Source organism: Moschus berezovskii, chromosome 23 (assembly GCF_049115385.1).
Source record: "Moschus berezovskii isolate FMDL1 chromosome 23, NW_MosBer_1.0, whole genome shotgun sequence".
Taxonomy (NCBI): Eukaryota; Metazoa; Chordata; class Mammalia; order Artiodactyla; family Moschidae; genus Moschus; species Moschus berezovskii.
This window is the reverse complement of record NC_142482.1, coordinates 14,819,054-14,834,581: the sequence shown is the minus strand read 5'-3', so window position 1 is coordinate 14,834,581 and position 15,528 is coordinate 14,819,054. Positions and strand designations below refer to the sequence as shown.

At 44.9% G+C, this 15,528-nt stretch overlaps 1 protein-coding gene across 2 annotated transcripts in view; it reads left to right on the top strand.

Moving 5' to 3' along the window:
• Positions 1-3,319: 3,319 nt before the first annotated feature.
• PRIM2 (DNA primase subunit 2) overlaps positions 3,320-15,528 on the top strand; it is a 364,278-nt gene continuing 352,069 nt past the window's right edge. Inside the window, exons 1-5 of one of the 2 annotated variants that reach the window (XM_055406862.2) lie at positions 3,320-4,028; positions 4,583-4,745; positions 6,926-7,029; positions 9,531-9,610; positions 11,621-11,741. In XM_055406862.2, the coding sequence (XP_055262837.2) occupies positions 4,592-4,745; positions 6,926-7,029; positions 9,531-9,610; positions 11,621-11,741 (459 nt within the window). In that variant the 5' untranslated portion in view covers positions 3,320-4,028; positions 4,583-4,591. Of the gene's footprint in view, positions 4,029-4,121; positions 4,146-4,582; positions 4,746-6,925; positions 7,030-9,530; positions 9,611-11,620; positions 11,742-15,528 lie in introns of those variants that run through there. The other variant, XM_055406864.2, reaches the window with a different exon arrangement.

Genomic DNA, 15,528 nt, shown 5'->3' with positions numbered 1-15,528 from the left:
TAGTCAAATTCAGACTTAAATTGAAGAAAGTAGGGAAAACCACTAGACCATTCAGATATGACCTAAATCAGATTCCTTTTGAGTATACAGTGGAAGCGAGAAATAGATTTAAGGGACTAGATCTGATAGATAGAGTGCCTGATGAACTATGGATGGAGGTTCGTGACATTGTACAGGAAACGGGCATCAAGACCATCCCCATGGAAAAGAATGCAAAAAAGCAAAATGGCTGTCTGCGGAGGCCTTACAAATAGCTGCGAAAAGAAGAGAAGTGAAAAGCAAAGGAGAAAATAAAAGATATAAGCACCTGAATGTAGAGTTCCAAAGAATAGCAAGGAGATCAATGCAAAGAAATAGAGGAAAACAACAGAATAGGAAAGACTAGAGATCTCTTCAAGAAAATTAGAGATACCAAGGGAACATTTCCTGCAAAGATGGGGTCGATAAAGGACAGAAATGGTATGGACCTAACTCTGATGCTGGGAGGGACTGGGGGCAGGAGGAGAAGGGGATGACAGAGAATGAGATGGCTGGATGGCATCACCGACTCGATGGAGGTGAGTTTGAGTGAACTCCACGAGTTGGTGATGGACAGGGAGGCCTGGCGTGCTGTGATTCATGGGGTTCCAAAGAGTCGGACATGACTGAGTGACTGAACTGAACTGAACAGAAGCAGAAGATATTAAGAAGAGGTGACAAGAATACACAGAAGAACTGTACAAAAAAGATCTTCACGACCAAGATAATCACGATGGTGTGATCACTCACTTAGAGCCAGACATCTTGGAATGTGAAGTCACGTGGGCCTTAGAAAGCATCACTACGAACAAAGCTAGTGGAAGTGATGGAATTCCAGTTGAGCTATTTCAAATCCTGAAAGATGATGCTGTGAAAGTGCTGCACTCAATATGCCAGCAAATTTGGAAAACTCATCAGTGGCCACAGGACTGGAAAAGGTCAGTCTTCATTCCAATCCCAAAGAAAGGCAATGCCAAAGATTGCTCAAACTACCGCACAATTGCACTCATCTCATGTGCTAGTAAAGTCATGCTCAAAATTCTCCAAGTCAGGTTTCAGCAATACGTGAACCGTGAACTTCCAGATGTTCAAGCAGGTTTTAGAAAAGGCAGAGGAACCAGAGTTAAAATTGCCAACATCCACTGGATCATGGAAAAAGCAAGAGAGTTCCAGAAAAACATCTATTTCTGTTTTATTGACTATGCCAAAGCCTTTGACTGTGTGGATCACAATAAACTGGAAATTTCTGAAAGAGATGGGAATACCAGACCACCTGACCTGCCTCTTGAGAAACCAGTATGCAGGTCAGGAAGCAACAGTTAGAACCGGACATGGAACAACAGACTGGTTCCAAATAGGAAAAGGAGTACGTCAAGGCTGTATATTGTCACCCTGCTTATTTAAATAATATGCAGAGCACATCACGAGGGAAGCTGGGCTGGAAGAAGCACAAGCTGGAATCATGATTGCTGGGAGAAATATCAATAACCTCAGATATGCAGATGACACCACCCTTATGGCAGAAAATGAAGAGGAACTAAAAAGCCTCTTGATGAAAGTGAAAGAGGAGAGTGAAAAAGTTGGCTTAAAGCTCAACGTTCAGAAAACTAAGATCATGGCATCTGGTCCTATCACTTCATGGGGAATAGATGGGGAATCAGTGGAAACAGTGTCAGACTTTATTTTTTTTGGCTCTGAAATCACTGCAGATGCTGATTTTAGCCATGAAATTAAAAGACGCTTACTCCTTGGAAGGAAAGTTATGACCAACCTTGATAGTATATTAAAAAGCAGAGACATTACTTTGCCAACAAAGGTCCGTCTAGTCAAGGCTATGGTTTTTCCAGTGGTCATGTATGGATGTGAGAGCTGGACTGTGAAGAAAGCTGACCACTGAAGAATTGATGCTTTTGAACTGTGGTGCTGGACTAGACTCTGGGAGTCCCTTGGACGGCAAGGAGATCCAACCAGTACATTCTAAAGGAGATCAGTCCTGGGTGTTCATTGGAAGGACTGATGCTAAAGCTGAAACTCCAATACTTTGGCCACCTTATGTGAGGAGTTGACACATTGGAAAAGTCTCTGATGCTGGGAGGAATTGGGGGCAGGAGGAGAAGGGGACGGTAGAGAATGAGATGGTTGGCTGGCATCACTGACTCGATGGACATGAGTTTGAGTGAACTCCGGGAGTTGGTGATGGACAGGGAGGCCTGGCGTGCTGTGATTCATGGGGTCGCAAAGAGTTGGACACGACTGAGCGACTGAACTGAACTGATATAGTCAAAGCTATGGTTTTTCCAGTAGTCATCTGCAGATGTGGGAGTTGGACTATAAAGATGGCTGAGTACTGAAGAACTGATGCTTTTGATTTTTGGTGCTGAAGACGGCTTGAGGGTCCCTTGGACTGCAAGGAGATCAACCCTGAATATTGATTGAAAGGACTGATGCTGAATATGGAATACTCCAATACTTTAACCACATGATGGGGAGCCGACTCACTGGAAAGGACCCTGATGGTGGGAAAGATTGAAAGCAGAAGGGACGACATAGGTTGAGATGGTTGGATGCCATCATTGACTCAATGGATATTAGTTTGAACAAACTCTGGCAGACGGTGAAGAACAAGGAAGGCTGGTGTGGTGCAGTCCATGGGGTCACAAAGATTCAGAAGCGACTTAGCAACTAAACAGAACCGAACCTTAAATGGGTTCAGTTCGGTCCCTCAGTCGTGTCCGACTCTTTGCGACCCCATGAGCTGCAGCACACTAGGCCTCCCTGTCCAACACCAACTCCTGGAGTCCACCCAAACCCATGTCCATCGAATCGGTGATGCCATCCAACCATCTCATCCTCTGTCCTCTCCTTCTCCTCCCGCCTTCACTCTTTCCCAGCATCAGGGTCTTTTCAAATGAGTCTTTTAAACGGGTTATGGCAATACAATGAACTGGCAGGTAAGTGGCTCAGAATACATCCTGGTACAAGGTCAGGGTCAACCCCTCTTTGGCCCAGGCTGCGCAGGTGCTGTGAAGCTTGACACTGTTTCAGCTCAGTCTGCATTTCCGAAACCTTGAACGTCTTCAAGGCTCCTCCCCTCCTACCTTGCCTGGAACTTCCCGAGGCCTCTTTCGTGAGCGACACCCGACACCTGGCGGCCTCAGTTCTGAATCGCCGCAGCGCACAAAGGGGCCGTCGCCTCCCGCGCCCCCGCCCGTCACCGCCGCGCGCCCCGCGCCCTCCTTCCGCAGACGCCGAGCGTTCCTGAGCGCGCGCGCGCAGGCGTGCGTCCCGGCTCGCCGCGGTCCCCTGCGGGCGCTCGTCGCGCACCTCGTGTGCCTAAGGGTGCGCTGGACGCACAGCCGTGCCCGCGGGGCGCGCCGGCCAGAAAAGCGGGCTGCCCCGCGGTACGCAGGCCGCCTAGCCGCCGCCTCTGTGAGCGGTGAGCCGGGCGCCCCCAGCCCGGCTCTCTGAGATTATCACCCAGGGTCCCAGCCTGGAGCCGGTGCTGACCCGGCGTCGACCGCTCAGACCCACGCACACGGAGTCCAGCAGTGAGAGTGAAAGTCGCTCCGTCGTGTGCGACTCTTTGCGAACCCACGGACTACACTGTCCATGGGATTCTCCAGGCCAGAACACTGGAGTGAGAAGATTATCCCTTCTCCAGGACCTCCCCGACCCAGGGATCGAACCCAGGGCTCCCGCGTTGCAGGCGGATTCGCTGAACCACAAAGGAAGCCCAGAATCATCTGGCAGCGGTGGGATTCGAACCCAGACCCTTAGAGGCTGGCGCTTTAATCCAGCGCGTTATCGCGGCCACGCTACATAGTGTAGTACCTGGGACCTCCAGAGGCCCTCCAGAGCGCCCCACCGAGCATGCGCGAGCCCGGGCTGGGCGGGCTCGGGGGAGAGGGCGGGCCCCGCGGTCCGGCAATTTCCGCTTCCGGTCCCGTACGAACTCTCCCGCCACTTGAGAAAAGCGGTTGTCGCGCTGTGTCCGTTTGGGGTAGTTGCAGGTGAGAGAAGCCGCCGGGGTTTGGGGAGAACAGTACTCCTGGCGTTGAGGCGTGTGAGCCTAGAGAAGGGGAAGAGCGGCGGGCGCGAGTCCGTCCTGGTGGCTTGTCTAGGCGGAGGTGGGTGCCGGGGCTGGCAGGTTGCGTTGCCTGAGAGACAGCCGTCCGTTTTCAGGGGTTGTCAGGGAGGAAGCCCACGGAGTCGCGTTCCTAGCCTGAAGCTCCCGCGCTTTCTTCCGAGTTCGGGGTTGAGCTCTCGGGCTCTCTCAGCTCAGGGCCTTCAGGGCGGGGCGCGCGGACGCCTGGAGAACAGCCCGCGTTCCGGGCTGTGGACGTTGCGGGAAGTCAGGACCGCTGCCCGCGTCTCCGCAGCGCTCGCCTCTCCCCACCGCCTGCGCACCGCGGTTCCAGCGGGGTTGTCGAAGGCCTGGAACACAGGGACACGACTCTTAACATGTTGTGCGTGCTCTTCAGAATCAATTTTGTTTTCCTTTGTGTGTGGAGTTATTTTTTGTTTTTAACTCCCATTTCCTACCGTTTTTTGTGCTTTCTTCCAGCATAACAAGATGGAGTTTTCTGGAGGAAAACGGAAGAAACTGAAGTTGGCAGATGACCAGAGGAATGCTTGCTACCCACATAGCCTTCAGTTTTACTTGCAGCCACCTTCCGGAAACGTATCTTTGTCAGAATTTGAAACGTTGGCTATCGATAGAGTTAAATGTGAGTGATTTGAATTTATGTATTCCTGAGAACCTCACTTATACCTTGTAGAGATAAGTTAGAGTAATTTATTTCCTTCTTTAAACTAATATTTGGTAAGGTGTTTCGTTGAGATTTTGCTGTTCATTCATTTTTTTTACATGTACTGTGCATATTTATTGAGTGCCACTTTATTCTCGGCGGTAGGGATTTTGAGCTGAGTAATGAAAGTGTCATCTTTGTTGAAGCTGTATTCTAATACATGGAGACAGAGGTCCAAAGCAGTAATTATAGTTTAGTATTTTAAGTGCTCTAGTAGAGGTGTTATTGAAACATAGAGATGGGACCTAGTCTGATTAAGTAAAACTTCTTAAGAAAAGTTGAAATGTGACCTGGATCTTGAAGGAGGAGTAGCAGTTTCTCAATAGAGAGGAAGGGACGGGTTTTTGCAAGCTGAGATAATGGTCTGAAGGAAGAGTTGGCAGCACCAGAGAGAGTGTCACACTGGAGGGAAAGGTGGCAAGTTCAGGGTGGATGGAGAGCTGTGGGTAACCAAGTTTTGAACCACGCTAAAGCTTAAACTGCAATACTTTGGCCATCTCATGCGACGAGTTAACTCACTGGAAAAAACTCTGATGCTGGGAAAGGTTGGGGGCGGAAGGAGAAGGGGACAACAGAGAATGAGATGGCTGGATGGCATCATCGACTTTGTGGACCTGAGTTTGAGTGAACTCCGGTAGTTGGTGATGGACAGGGAGGCCTGGTGTGCTGTGATTCATGGGGTTGCAGAGAGTCGGACACGACTGAGCGACTGAACTGAACTGAACTGAATGGAGTGGGAGGAGACGGGGACGACAGAGAATGAGATGGCTCGATGGCATCACCAACTCTATGGACATGAGTTTGAGTGAGCTCCGGGAGTTGGTGATGGACAGGGAGGCCTGGCGTGCCGTGATTCATGGGGTCGCAAAGAGTCAGACACAACTGAGCGACTGAACTGAACTGAATGCTATGATATTGGGGTGTAAGAAGGATGTTGCAATTTTCTTGAGCCTGCTTGTCTTCTCTGTGTTGGTGGAAGAAAGAAATAAGTTCGGTGTCAACTGCAACAATAGCACTGCCTGCAGAGTTTATATTACAAAGTTTATCCTGATGGGAAGATCAGAAGTGGAGGTGAGATACTGTTAGTCATTCTTAGAGGAGCTGGGTGGGAGTTGCTAGTACAGAGTACCTGTATTATCTGTTTGCTGAATGAAAGAGTAAAGGTCAGGGAGAACGGGTTCTGGGATGCCTCATTAGAGGTTAAGACAGTGGTTGAAAAGGGTCCCTTCGGTTTGGCCCTGGAGGTGAGATGGTACGGCAGGGCCAGGAAGGGAGAGATTGAACGGATACCAAGGAGGTGTAAGTGACAGGGTTTGATGACTTCTTGGGTGTGAGGAACAGGGGATCGGGTGGGGAGGGCTTAAGTTCCAGGGTGGCTGATCTGGTAGGTAGAAATGCTGCTGTTAGAGGTTGGTGGCAGGAAGAGGAGCAGGATTGAGGGGCAGAGAATGAGTTTGGTTTGGGAGACCATAATATGGAGGTCCCTGCTGGACATGGCTTTATGTTCCGCATTCATTTCAGAAGTTTTTCATTCTCAAATTAATCTCTCTTTTCCTACCAATGGAAGAAGAATTCATCTGAGGAACGGTTGACAGGGACTTCAGGAGCCTTTGGACAGAACGAAGCATCTAGTCAGAGTGGCTCGTTTGCTTCGTTACTGCTGTGTCTTCTCCTTCTCTGCTTCATTAGGAAGGGGCGGACTGTCTTCTGAAGAGTCTGTGCTGAGTTGGTGAAGCAGCCGCCTCACAACTGGCTCGGCATGAGGGATGGATGCGCACGCTGACACACTTGGGCATCCCTCAGCAGTGATGCTCAGTACATCAGTGATTGTCCCCATCCCTCTCTCCCTTCTGGTTGAGAATCCCTGGTATGAGGGTATGCCGTGGGATGTGATTATTTTCTGCATATGGTTGGAGGTTATTCTCTCATAAACATATATAACTTATATAATGTACTTGCAGAAAATGAAGCTTAAGTATTGTCATAAAAACTAATTATGGACTTGTTATCCATAGATTTGTCTTGGATTTAGTTTTTTAAGATTACCTTGCATTTATACATTTTACCACCCTTTCTTCTGTTTTTCAAATTTTTTCTAGTGCTAAAATCAGTTGAGAATCTTGGTGTGAGCTACGTGAAAGGAACTGAGCAGTATCAGAGTAAGCTGGAGGCTGAGCTTCGGAAGCTGAAATTTTCCTACAGAGTAAGTAAAAGAGGGACAGAGATGTTCCTTCAGTTTGTGTATGTACTGGTAGTAACCGTGGGAAAGGTCTTGTATTGTGCACAGGGCTTTAAAAAAGACTCTTCCTGAAGGAACCTACCGACCACGAGGGATGATTGACATGCAGTCAAACTCCAGTGTGGCAGGCTGTCTCCACCTTGGGAATGTGGACATTTGGGACCTGATGATTTCATGGTGCATTTAGGGGACTCATTGGCATCTCTGGCTTCTGGGCTGTGTTTCCAGATATTGCCAGATGTGTCCTGTGCAGTCAGTGTGACAAATGCTGTTATTTGATGTGTGCTCCAGGAACTCTGTTTTGCTCTCTTGGTGGCTCAGTGGTAAAAAATCTGCCTGCCAATGCAGGAGTTGTGGATTCTCTCCTTGGGTCGGGAAGATCCCCTGTAGATGGAAGTGGCAACCCATTCCAGTATTCTTGCCTGGGAAATCCCATGGACAGAGGAGCCTGGTGGGCTACAGTCCATGGGGTTGCGAAAGAGTGGGACATGACTTCACGACTAAATAACAACCAGGAACTCCAAAAACACAGAGAATTAGCTCAGGTTGGGTAGGGCTTCCCAGATGGGATAGTGCTGGAACCGAATATCAATGGATGTGATTTCATTTTTATTTTGAGAAGATGAATATCAACAGCAGATGGACAGGGTCATTATCTGTTGGGGAACACGAATCAGGAGCTTGGAGACGACAAGTAAATTGAATGGAGTGAAGAAGACTGATTGAAGAGATAATGAGAAGATGGAATCATAAGACTATAGAGATTGAGTACAAGGAGGGGGACAGAAGGGTTCTGAATGTCGCTTGGGTTTCTGGTGAGGACAGCTGGGTGGATGGTGGGATATGCAGGAGAGGAGGCAAGTCTTACTAGAAAGAAGACTGAGTTTAGTTCTCGTTGTAACTCTGAGGTGCTTGTGGAGCTATCTCAAGGGCTGCAGGGTGTGCAGCAGATCTGGACTTGTAGACAGAGGCGGAAGGTGGAGCAGTGGTGGTGTTTGGAGGTGAGAGGTGAGTGTGGAATATTTCCTCTTCTAACATGTTTAGCTGAGAAGACCGGGGAGGTAGGTCTGAGTAGAGGAAAATTTTGGGGGAAAAGATACATACACACACATGACAGCATATATTTGAACATATTTATAAGCTGAGCAGAAAGATCTGGAAGAGCAGAGAGGGCGATTGTAGATACTTTGGGAGAACTTTGGATTAGTCACGGTCCTTAGGAGGCAGGATCAGGTGAGCTGCGGAGTTTCTGTGTGGGATCAGCTGTGTGTAGCAGGAGAGAGAGATCTGTCAGTAGGGATAGTGGGGAAGGCCGTACCGCACGCGGTGGCAGGAGTTTGGGCTGAGGAGTCGGCCTGAGGCCTTTGCTTTTTGTAAAGCAGGTGAGGTCCAGTGATGAAAGGAGGGGACGGTGGTGTATTGTGGAGCGCTGGCCACCTAGTGAAGATGAAAACAGCTATCCTGAGATGGGGGAAGGAATGGTTATGGGGCCAGATCCCAGCTCTGCTGCTTCCAGGCTTGTGACCTGGAACAAAGTCAGTTTCTGCATCTTTAAAATAGGGATATAGTGGTGCCTTCCTCATAGGGGCTTTCAATCCATAGGATTAATGGATTAAAAATGCTTATAACAGTGCCTGGTACATTGGGAGTGCTCAGGACATGTTTGCTCTGACTGTGTTGAACTTGAGGAAAGATTCCTTGGTGTTACTTGTTTGACTTAGTATGACTAGAATGCTAGATTTCTAATTAAAAAGTAGATATGCAACAAGCAACAAAGGTTTACTGTATGACATAGGAAACTATAGTTAATATCTTGTAATAACATGGAAAATAATTTCAAAAATAATATATGTGTATTTGTGTAACTGACTCACCTTGCTGTGCACTTGAAACATTGTAAGTCAGCTATACTTCAGTAAGATATTTATATTAAAAAGAAAGATTCCTGGGTGTTGATAAAGGTCCAGTTGAGGTTTGTTGTTCAGCCGCTCAGTCATGTCTGACTCTTTGCGACCAGTTGAGGGTAGAGGCTGTGAATTTTTAATGTTCCAAATTCCTATAATTGTATATTTTTTTTTCCCAGAAGTTCTCAGCATTTTGGGAACAGGACTGCAGAGTATAGCTATGAATTTGTTTAGAATCTAGGTTTTGCCAAATGGTTGAAATGAAAACAGTTGAGGGTTTATCTGGGAAGTGGTAGAAGAGGTGAGTGGATGGGTGTAGGCTGGATGAGAAGGAAAGTTAGAGGAGGAAGAAAATAGTGGCATCCAAACCCAGGAGGTGTTGTTGTTCAGTTGTGTTTCACCCAGTTGTCAGCCTAAGTAAAGTGATACTCATCCTGGGGAGCATATTATGGAATCTGTGTTGTTGAACTTCTGCTTCACCATTGGCTTATGCTGACTCAGTAATTCTTTACACCTTTCACTGTTCTGCATTTATTTTCTTCATTTGCCATTGTTTTTCAGGAAAGCTTGGAAGATGAGTATGAACCTCGAAGAAAAGATCACATTTCTCACTTTATTTTGCGCCTTGCTTACTGCCAGTCGTGAGTATACCTTTGTCTTCCACAGTCAAATCTGGCATCTTGGGCTATAAACTGGTGCAGGAGGGCCGACAGGTATTGTACCCATTGTAGGAAATCCCAGGATAACATCAGAAACCAGTGGTTCATGGGCTGAACGCTGTTGCAGCGAATTGTTTGAAACAAGTTATTGACTAAAAAAAAAATTTTTTTTGCAGATTTTGCCTATTAAAACACTTTTTACTTTATGGGAGGGATTCTTCATTTAGGATTTAAAATTAGGGGTGATTTCATTAGAAAGAAGGATTTTGAAATCAAACACATACTTGAATCTACACAGGTTTTAGCAGTTGACTTGTTGACAGTTGACTTGACAAGATTAAGATCTTGTCCTTTGGTAGTTTTTTAGAAGTCAATAGTGCCACCTAGAGGAAGGAGTTGGTTGCTTTTTTTTTTTTTTTTACTGTTTTTTTTCTTGTATTTATTTTGGCTAAATTGAATACTCTCTGTTTCTTTTCTGTTTCTTTTTTGGCAATAGGCTTATCAAATGGGAATCTTGAATTATTTACTATCCCAAGATAATGACTGAAATTATTGACCAGCTTTGGTCCTAGAGTTTTTCTTTTGTTAAAAAAGCATATGCAGGTTATGCAATTTACACAATAAGTGAATTGCTGACAATCTGAAAGTCATTTGAGGAAAGAAATCATATTTTACATGGAGTAGCTTAATTATAACAACAATAATGCCCATCTGTCTTATAAATTAATGTTATATATTGACTTTTGGAGTTTCTTTGGTGGCTCAGTGGTAAAGAATCATCCTGCCAGTGTAGGAAATGTGGATTTGATCACTGGGTGGGGAAGATCTCCTGGAGAAGAAAATGGCAACCCACTCCAGTATTCTTGCCTGGAAAATCCCATGGAGAGAGGAACCTGGCGGGCCACAGTCCATGGGGTTGCAAAAGAGTGGGACACGACTTAGCGACTGTTGCTGCTAAGTCACTTCAGTTGTGTCCGACTCTGTGTGACCCCATAGAGGGCAGCCCATCAGGCTCCCCCGTCCCTGGGATTCTCCAGGCAAGAACACTGGAGTGGGTTGCCATTTCCTTCTCCAATGTGTGAAAGTGAAAAGGGAAAGTGAAGTCATGTCTGACTCGTAGTGACCCCGTGGACTGCAGCCTACCAGGCTCCTCCGTCCTTGGGATTTTCTAGGCAAGAGTACTGGAGTGGCTTGCCATTGCCTTCTCCGCGACTTAGCGACTAAACAGTAACAAATGTTGACTTTTAAAAAGTTGAGGTATCTTAATGCCTATTAAATTTTGTGAAGTTATAAACTCTAAGTCAGTCAGTCAGTCAGTTCAGTCGCTCAGTCGTGTCCGACTCTCCGCGACCCCATGAATCAAAGCATGCCAGGCCTCCCATTCAGTATCCTATCATTTTGCCCTTTGTTACTGTTCATGGGGTTCTCAAGGCAAGTATACTGAAGTGGTTTGCCATTCCCTTCTCCAGGGGACCACATTCGGCTGTGCTCTAAAGCTGTAAGCAAAGCTTACTTTGCAGAGTTTATCTGATCATAATCTATTCAGGGTAAAATTACCTTAAAAACTTGTGATGTTTGTTTGACATTAACAGGAGGGACACTCCATTTTCTGATGTAAACAAATACTTTGCAGTTAGATTAAACGAAGTGTTAGTTCAGTCGCTCAGTCGTGTCCGACTCTTTACGACCCCATGAAGTGTACTGTTTTATGTTATTTGATGATAATGCAGCTAGATTCTGTATTTAATTCTTTTAATTATGTTAAAAACATCTTTCTTCCCCATATTGTACTCAGTCCTGGGAGACTGTGGCATGTCACCTGTACTCACACTCTTACCATAGTAGAGAGCTTGATGCTGTTAATGAACTTCAGTCTGTTGACCTCTTACTCACGTTTGAATGTTTCATAGAAATTTCTTGGATTTAATAATCAGTGGACTTTTAAAATTGTCTTTGAATTTTTCACTTACAGTTTTCTTGTCTCTGTTTTAGTGAAGATCTTAGGCGCTGGTTTATTCAACAAGAAATGGATCTCCTTCGATTTCGATTCAGTATTTTACCCAAGGACAAAATTCAGAGTTTCTTAAAGGATAGCCATTTACAATTTGAGGCTGTAAGTATATTTTTATAGTCTTTCCAATTGTTGTCACCTCCCTTGACCTTCAGTGCTGGTGTTAATATGTGGAGTTTGTTCTCTTTACATTTTCTTCCTGAGGACTTGCCTGAAAGAACGGGTCACTTTGGCTTCAAACAAAGTGAACCTTTCTCTTCCATAACTAGAAGAAAAGGGGCTCCTTAGTATCAGAGCGTCACATTTACTTAGTTACTATTTTAAGGATGTGATTTATGAATGCACAAAAAGGTTTAATTTATAAAAGTTCGTCTTTAACTAGAGTCTTCTAGGCCAAAATTTTAAGCTCGTAGTATTCCAAAGGAAACAAGAATAGTGGTAGTACTTATTTCCAGCAATGAGGTTTAGGGTGGATAATACTTTATTTTAGAAATCATTTGTCAGCAAAATCTCTGAATAGTTCTAAGGTATAATTTTGTAGACAGATCTGACTGAGTTACATGGAGGAATTATATAAGAAAGAAGAAATGTTGGGTATATTTTTAGCAAGGATAATTATTGTGGATACAGAATTTATGTCTTTAGGTGGGCCTGTGCTACAGGGAATGATCACCGTCTAATTTTAGAACATTTTCATTACCCTAAAAAAGAAACCTGTGCTACAGTGGAAAGAAAGAAAAATTCTGTTTTGTGTGAAACTTAGAGCAGTCAGATGGCAGTAGGATGGTCAGGACTGTATTTGGGCGTTAGAATGGGTGACTCCAGGCCAAATAAAGTAAAAAAGTAGAAATTGGAGTAGGTGAAGGAATTGTCCTGCTGAAAGGTGGATGCGCCCACTGCAGCAAGAACCAGTGTGGCTTCCTGCTTTAGGGGGAAGAAGATGTGTGAAGAGAAACACATAAACCTTTGGTGGATGTTTAGTGTGTTACCTGTGAGCAAGGCACTTTCCAAAGTTTCACTCACTTCTGAGAATCCTGTGAGGTTTCTTGTAATATCTGCTCAGACAGAGAAAAGTGTTGGTCCCAGTACCATCTCACCCAAACCCCATGCACTCTCCACTTTGCTTAGAACTCTGATCTTTAGTGAAGTCCGTTACTGCTAATATCAGTTATAGTTCATTGATCCTCTCATATTAAAAATCGTTTTTTTTTTGGCTGTTGTTGAAATTATGGTTTTAGTAGGTCATAGAGAAGAAGTATTTTTGAGATTGTGTTTATTTTAGATTGTCCTAATAGGTCAGATAGAATTTTTTGTTTCTTTTTTATAAAAACTTTTTTACGGAAATATAACATACGCAGAAAACTGCACAGCTCATAACTGTCTAGCTCTATGAAGTATCATGAAGGTTAAGGAAGAGAACCTTGTGGTCACCTGGTGTTGCCTTGTGTCTGCTTCCTTTACCACCCCATCTCCCTCTGATAATTACTGTCCTGACTTTTAATTTCATGAATGATTCTGCCTTTGAACTTTGTGTAAATAGTGTTATGTGGTGTGTATTTGGGCGTTAGAGTGGGTGACTCCAGCCCAAATAAAGTAAAAAAGTAGAAATAGGAGTACATGAAGGAATTATGTGCCCACTGCAACAAGAATCAGTGTAGCTTCCTGCCTTATGTAAATAGTATTAATGGTGTGTCTTTTTCCCCCCAGCTTTATTGAGATTTGATGATATATTAATGTGTCAGTTTAAGGTACACAGTGTGATGATCTGATATACATATGTGTTGTGAAATGTTTACTGCTATAAAGATAGTTGACAGATCCTTACATAGCATGTTATGTGAGGTCAGTTCAGTTCAGTCGCTCAGTTGTGTCTGACTTTACAACGCCGTGGACTGCAGCAAACGAGGCTCCACTGTCCCTCACGAACTCCTGAAGCTTGCTCAAACTCTGTCCATCAAGTCGATGGTGCCATCCAAGCATCTCATCCTCTGTTGTCCCCTTCTCCTCCTGCCCTCAAGCTTTCCCAGCATCAGGGTCTTTTCCAGTGAGTCAACTCTTCGCATCAGGTGGCCAGAGTATTGGAGTTTCAGCTTCAGCATCAGTCCTTCCAGTGAACACCCAGGACTGATCTCCCTTAGGATGGACTGGTTGATCTCCTTGCAGCCCACGGGGCTCTCAGGAGCCTTCTCCAGCACCATGGTCCACAAGTGTCAGTGCTTCGGCGCTCAGCAGTCTCACACAATCACCATTCTGTTGCGGTGGTGGTGAGGCTGTTGAGGGCTGCTCACTGCTGCTCTTGGGCACAGGGCAGAGCCTCAGCTGCAGCCCTAGGCTGTCATGCCATCTCTGGAGCCCACTTCTGTAGCTGGATGTTTGCGCCCTTCCACCAGGATCTCCTCTTCTCCTCTGCTGCCCAGCTCCTGGCAGCCTCAGTCCTATTCTGTTTCTGAGTTCGACTCTTAGATCCCACAGATAAGTGAGATCACAAGTATATTTTTTAGAGTTTACATACCTTGAACTTCACTCTAAAAGTGTGCAATTTGTTGGCCTTTTAGTATGATCATAGAGTTGTGCAATGATCACCGTCTAATTTTAGAACATTTTCATTACCCTAAAAAAGAAACCTGTGCCCACTAGTCTTCATTCTCAGTTTGTCACTCTGTCATCCCTTGGCAGCAACTAATCTGTCTTTGTGAATTGGTCTATTCCAGGCATTTTGTGTAAATGGACCTTTCATATAGTTTGTGGTCTTTTGTTACTGGCTTCTTTCACGTAGCATAATATTTTCAGGTTTCATCTATGTTGTATATGTAGCATACATCAGTACTTCATTCATTTTACAGTCATTTCTCTTTTCAGTAGCTGATGGACATTGGATTATTTCAACCTTTTAGCTATGATGAATAATGCTGCAGTGAATATTTGCATACACATTTTTGTGTGGATATCTTTCTATTTGTTTCAGATATACACCCGGGAGTGGGATTGTTGGGTCATAGAGTAACTCTGTATTTAAGCTTGCGAAGAACTCCCGAACTTCTCTGGAGGGCTGCATCGCTGCACGCCTCACTCGTTTGTTAGGCTTCTAGTTTCTTTACATTCTGCAGCAGTTGCTTCTGTCATTATTTTGATTATAGTCATCCTGGTGGGTGTGAAGTGGTATGTCGTTGTGGTTTTGATTTTCATTTGTGACTGATTTCATAGTGACTGATGAGGTTGAGCATCTTTTCATGTTCTTATTGGTTATTTGTATATTTTGTTTGGAGAAATGTGTATTTGTATCCTTGGTCCATTTTTTAATTGAGTTGTCTTTCTGTGGTTTACTGTTACATATTCTTTACATATTCTGAATACCCAGCCGCTATAAGGTATAATTCTATGATTCAGAGATCTTTTTCCTCCATTCTGAGGATTGTCATTTTTTAAAAAATTATTTATTTATGGTTGCACTGTGTCTTCATGGCTGTATGTGGGCTTTCTCTAGTTACAGCGAGCAGGGACTCCTCTTCATTGTGGCAGTGTGTGGGTTTCCTGCTACAGTGGCTTCTCTTGCTGCATAGCAGAAGCTCTAGGCATGTGGGTTTCAGTACTGGTGGCACACAGGCTCAGTAGTTGCTCGCAGACGCAGCTTGTGGACTCTAAAGTGTGGGTTTCAGTAGTTGTAGCACATAGGCTTAGTTGCTCCTTGCTGTATAGGATCTTCTGGGATCAGGGATTGGACCCATGTCCCTGCATTGCCAGGCAGATTCTTTATCACTGAGTCACCACAGAAGTCCTTGTCATTTCATTTTCTTGTTGGGATCATTTGCAATATGCAGATGAAGTGTAAGTTGTCTTTTTTCTTTTGTTATTTATGTTTTTGTTGTTGGCTTTAAGAAGGATTTGCCTA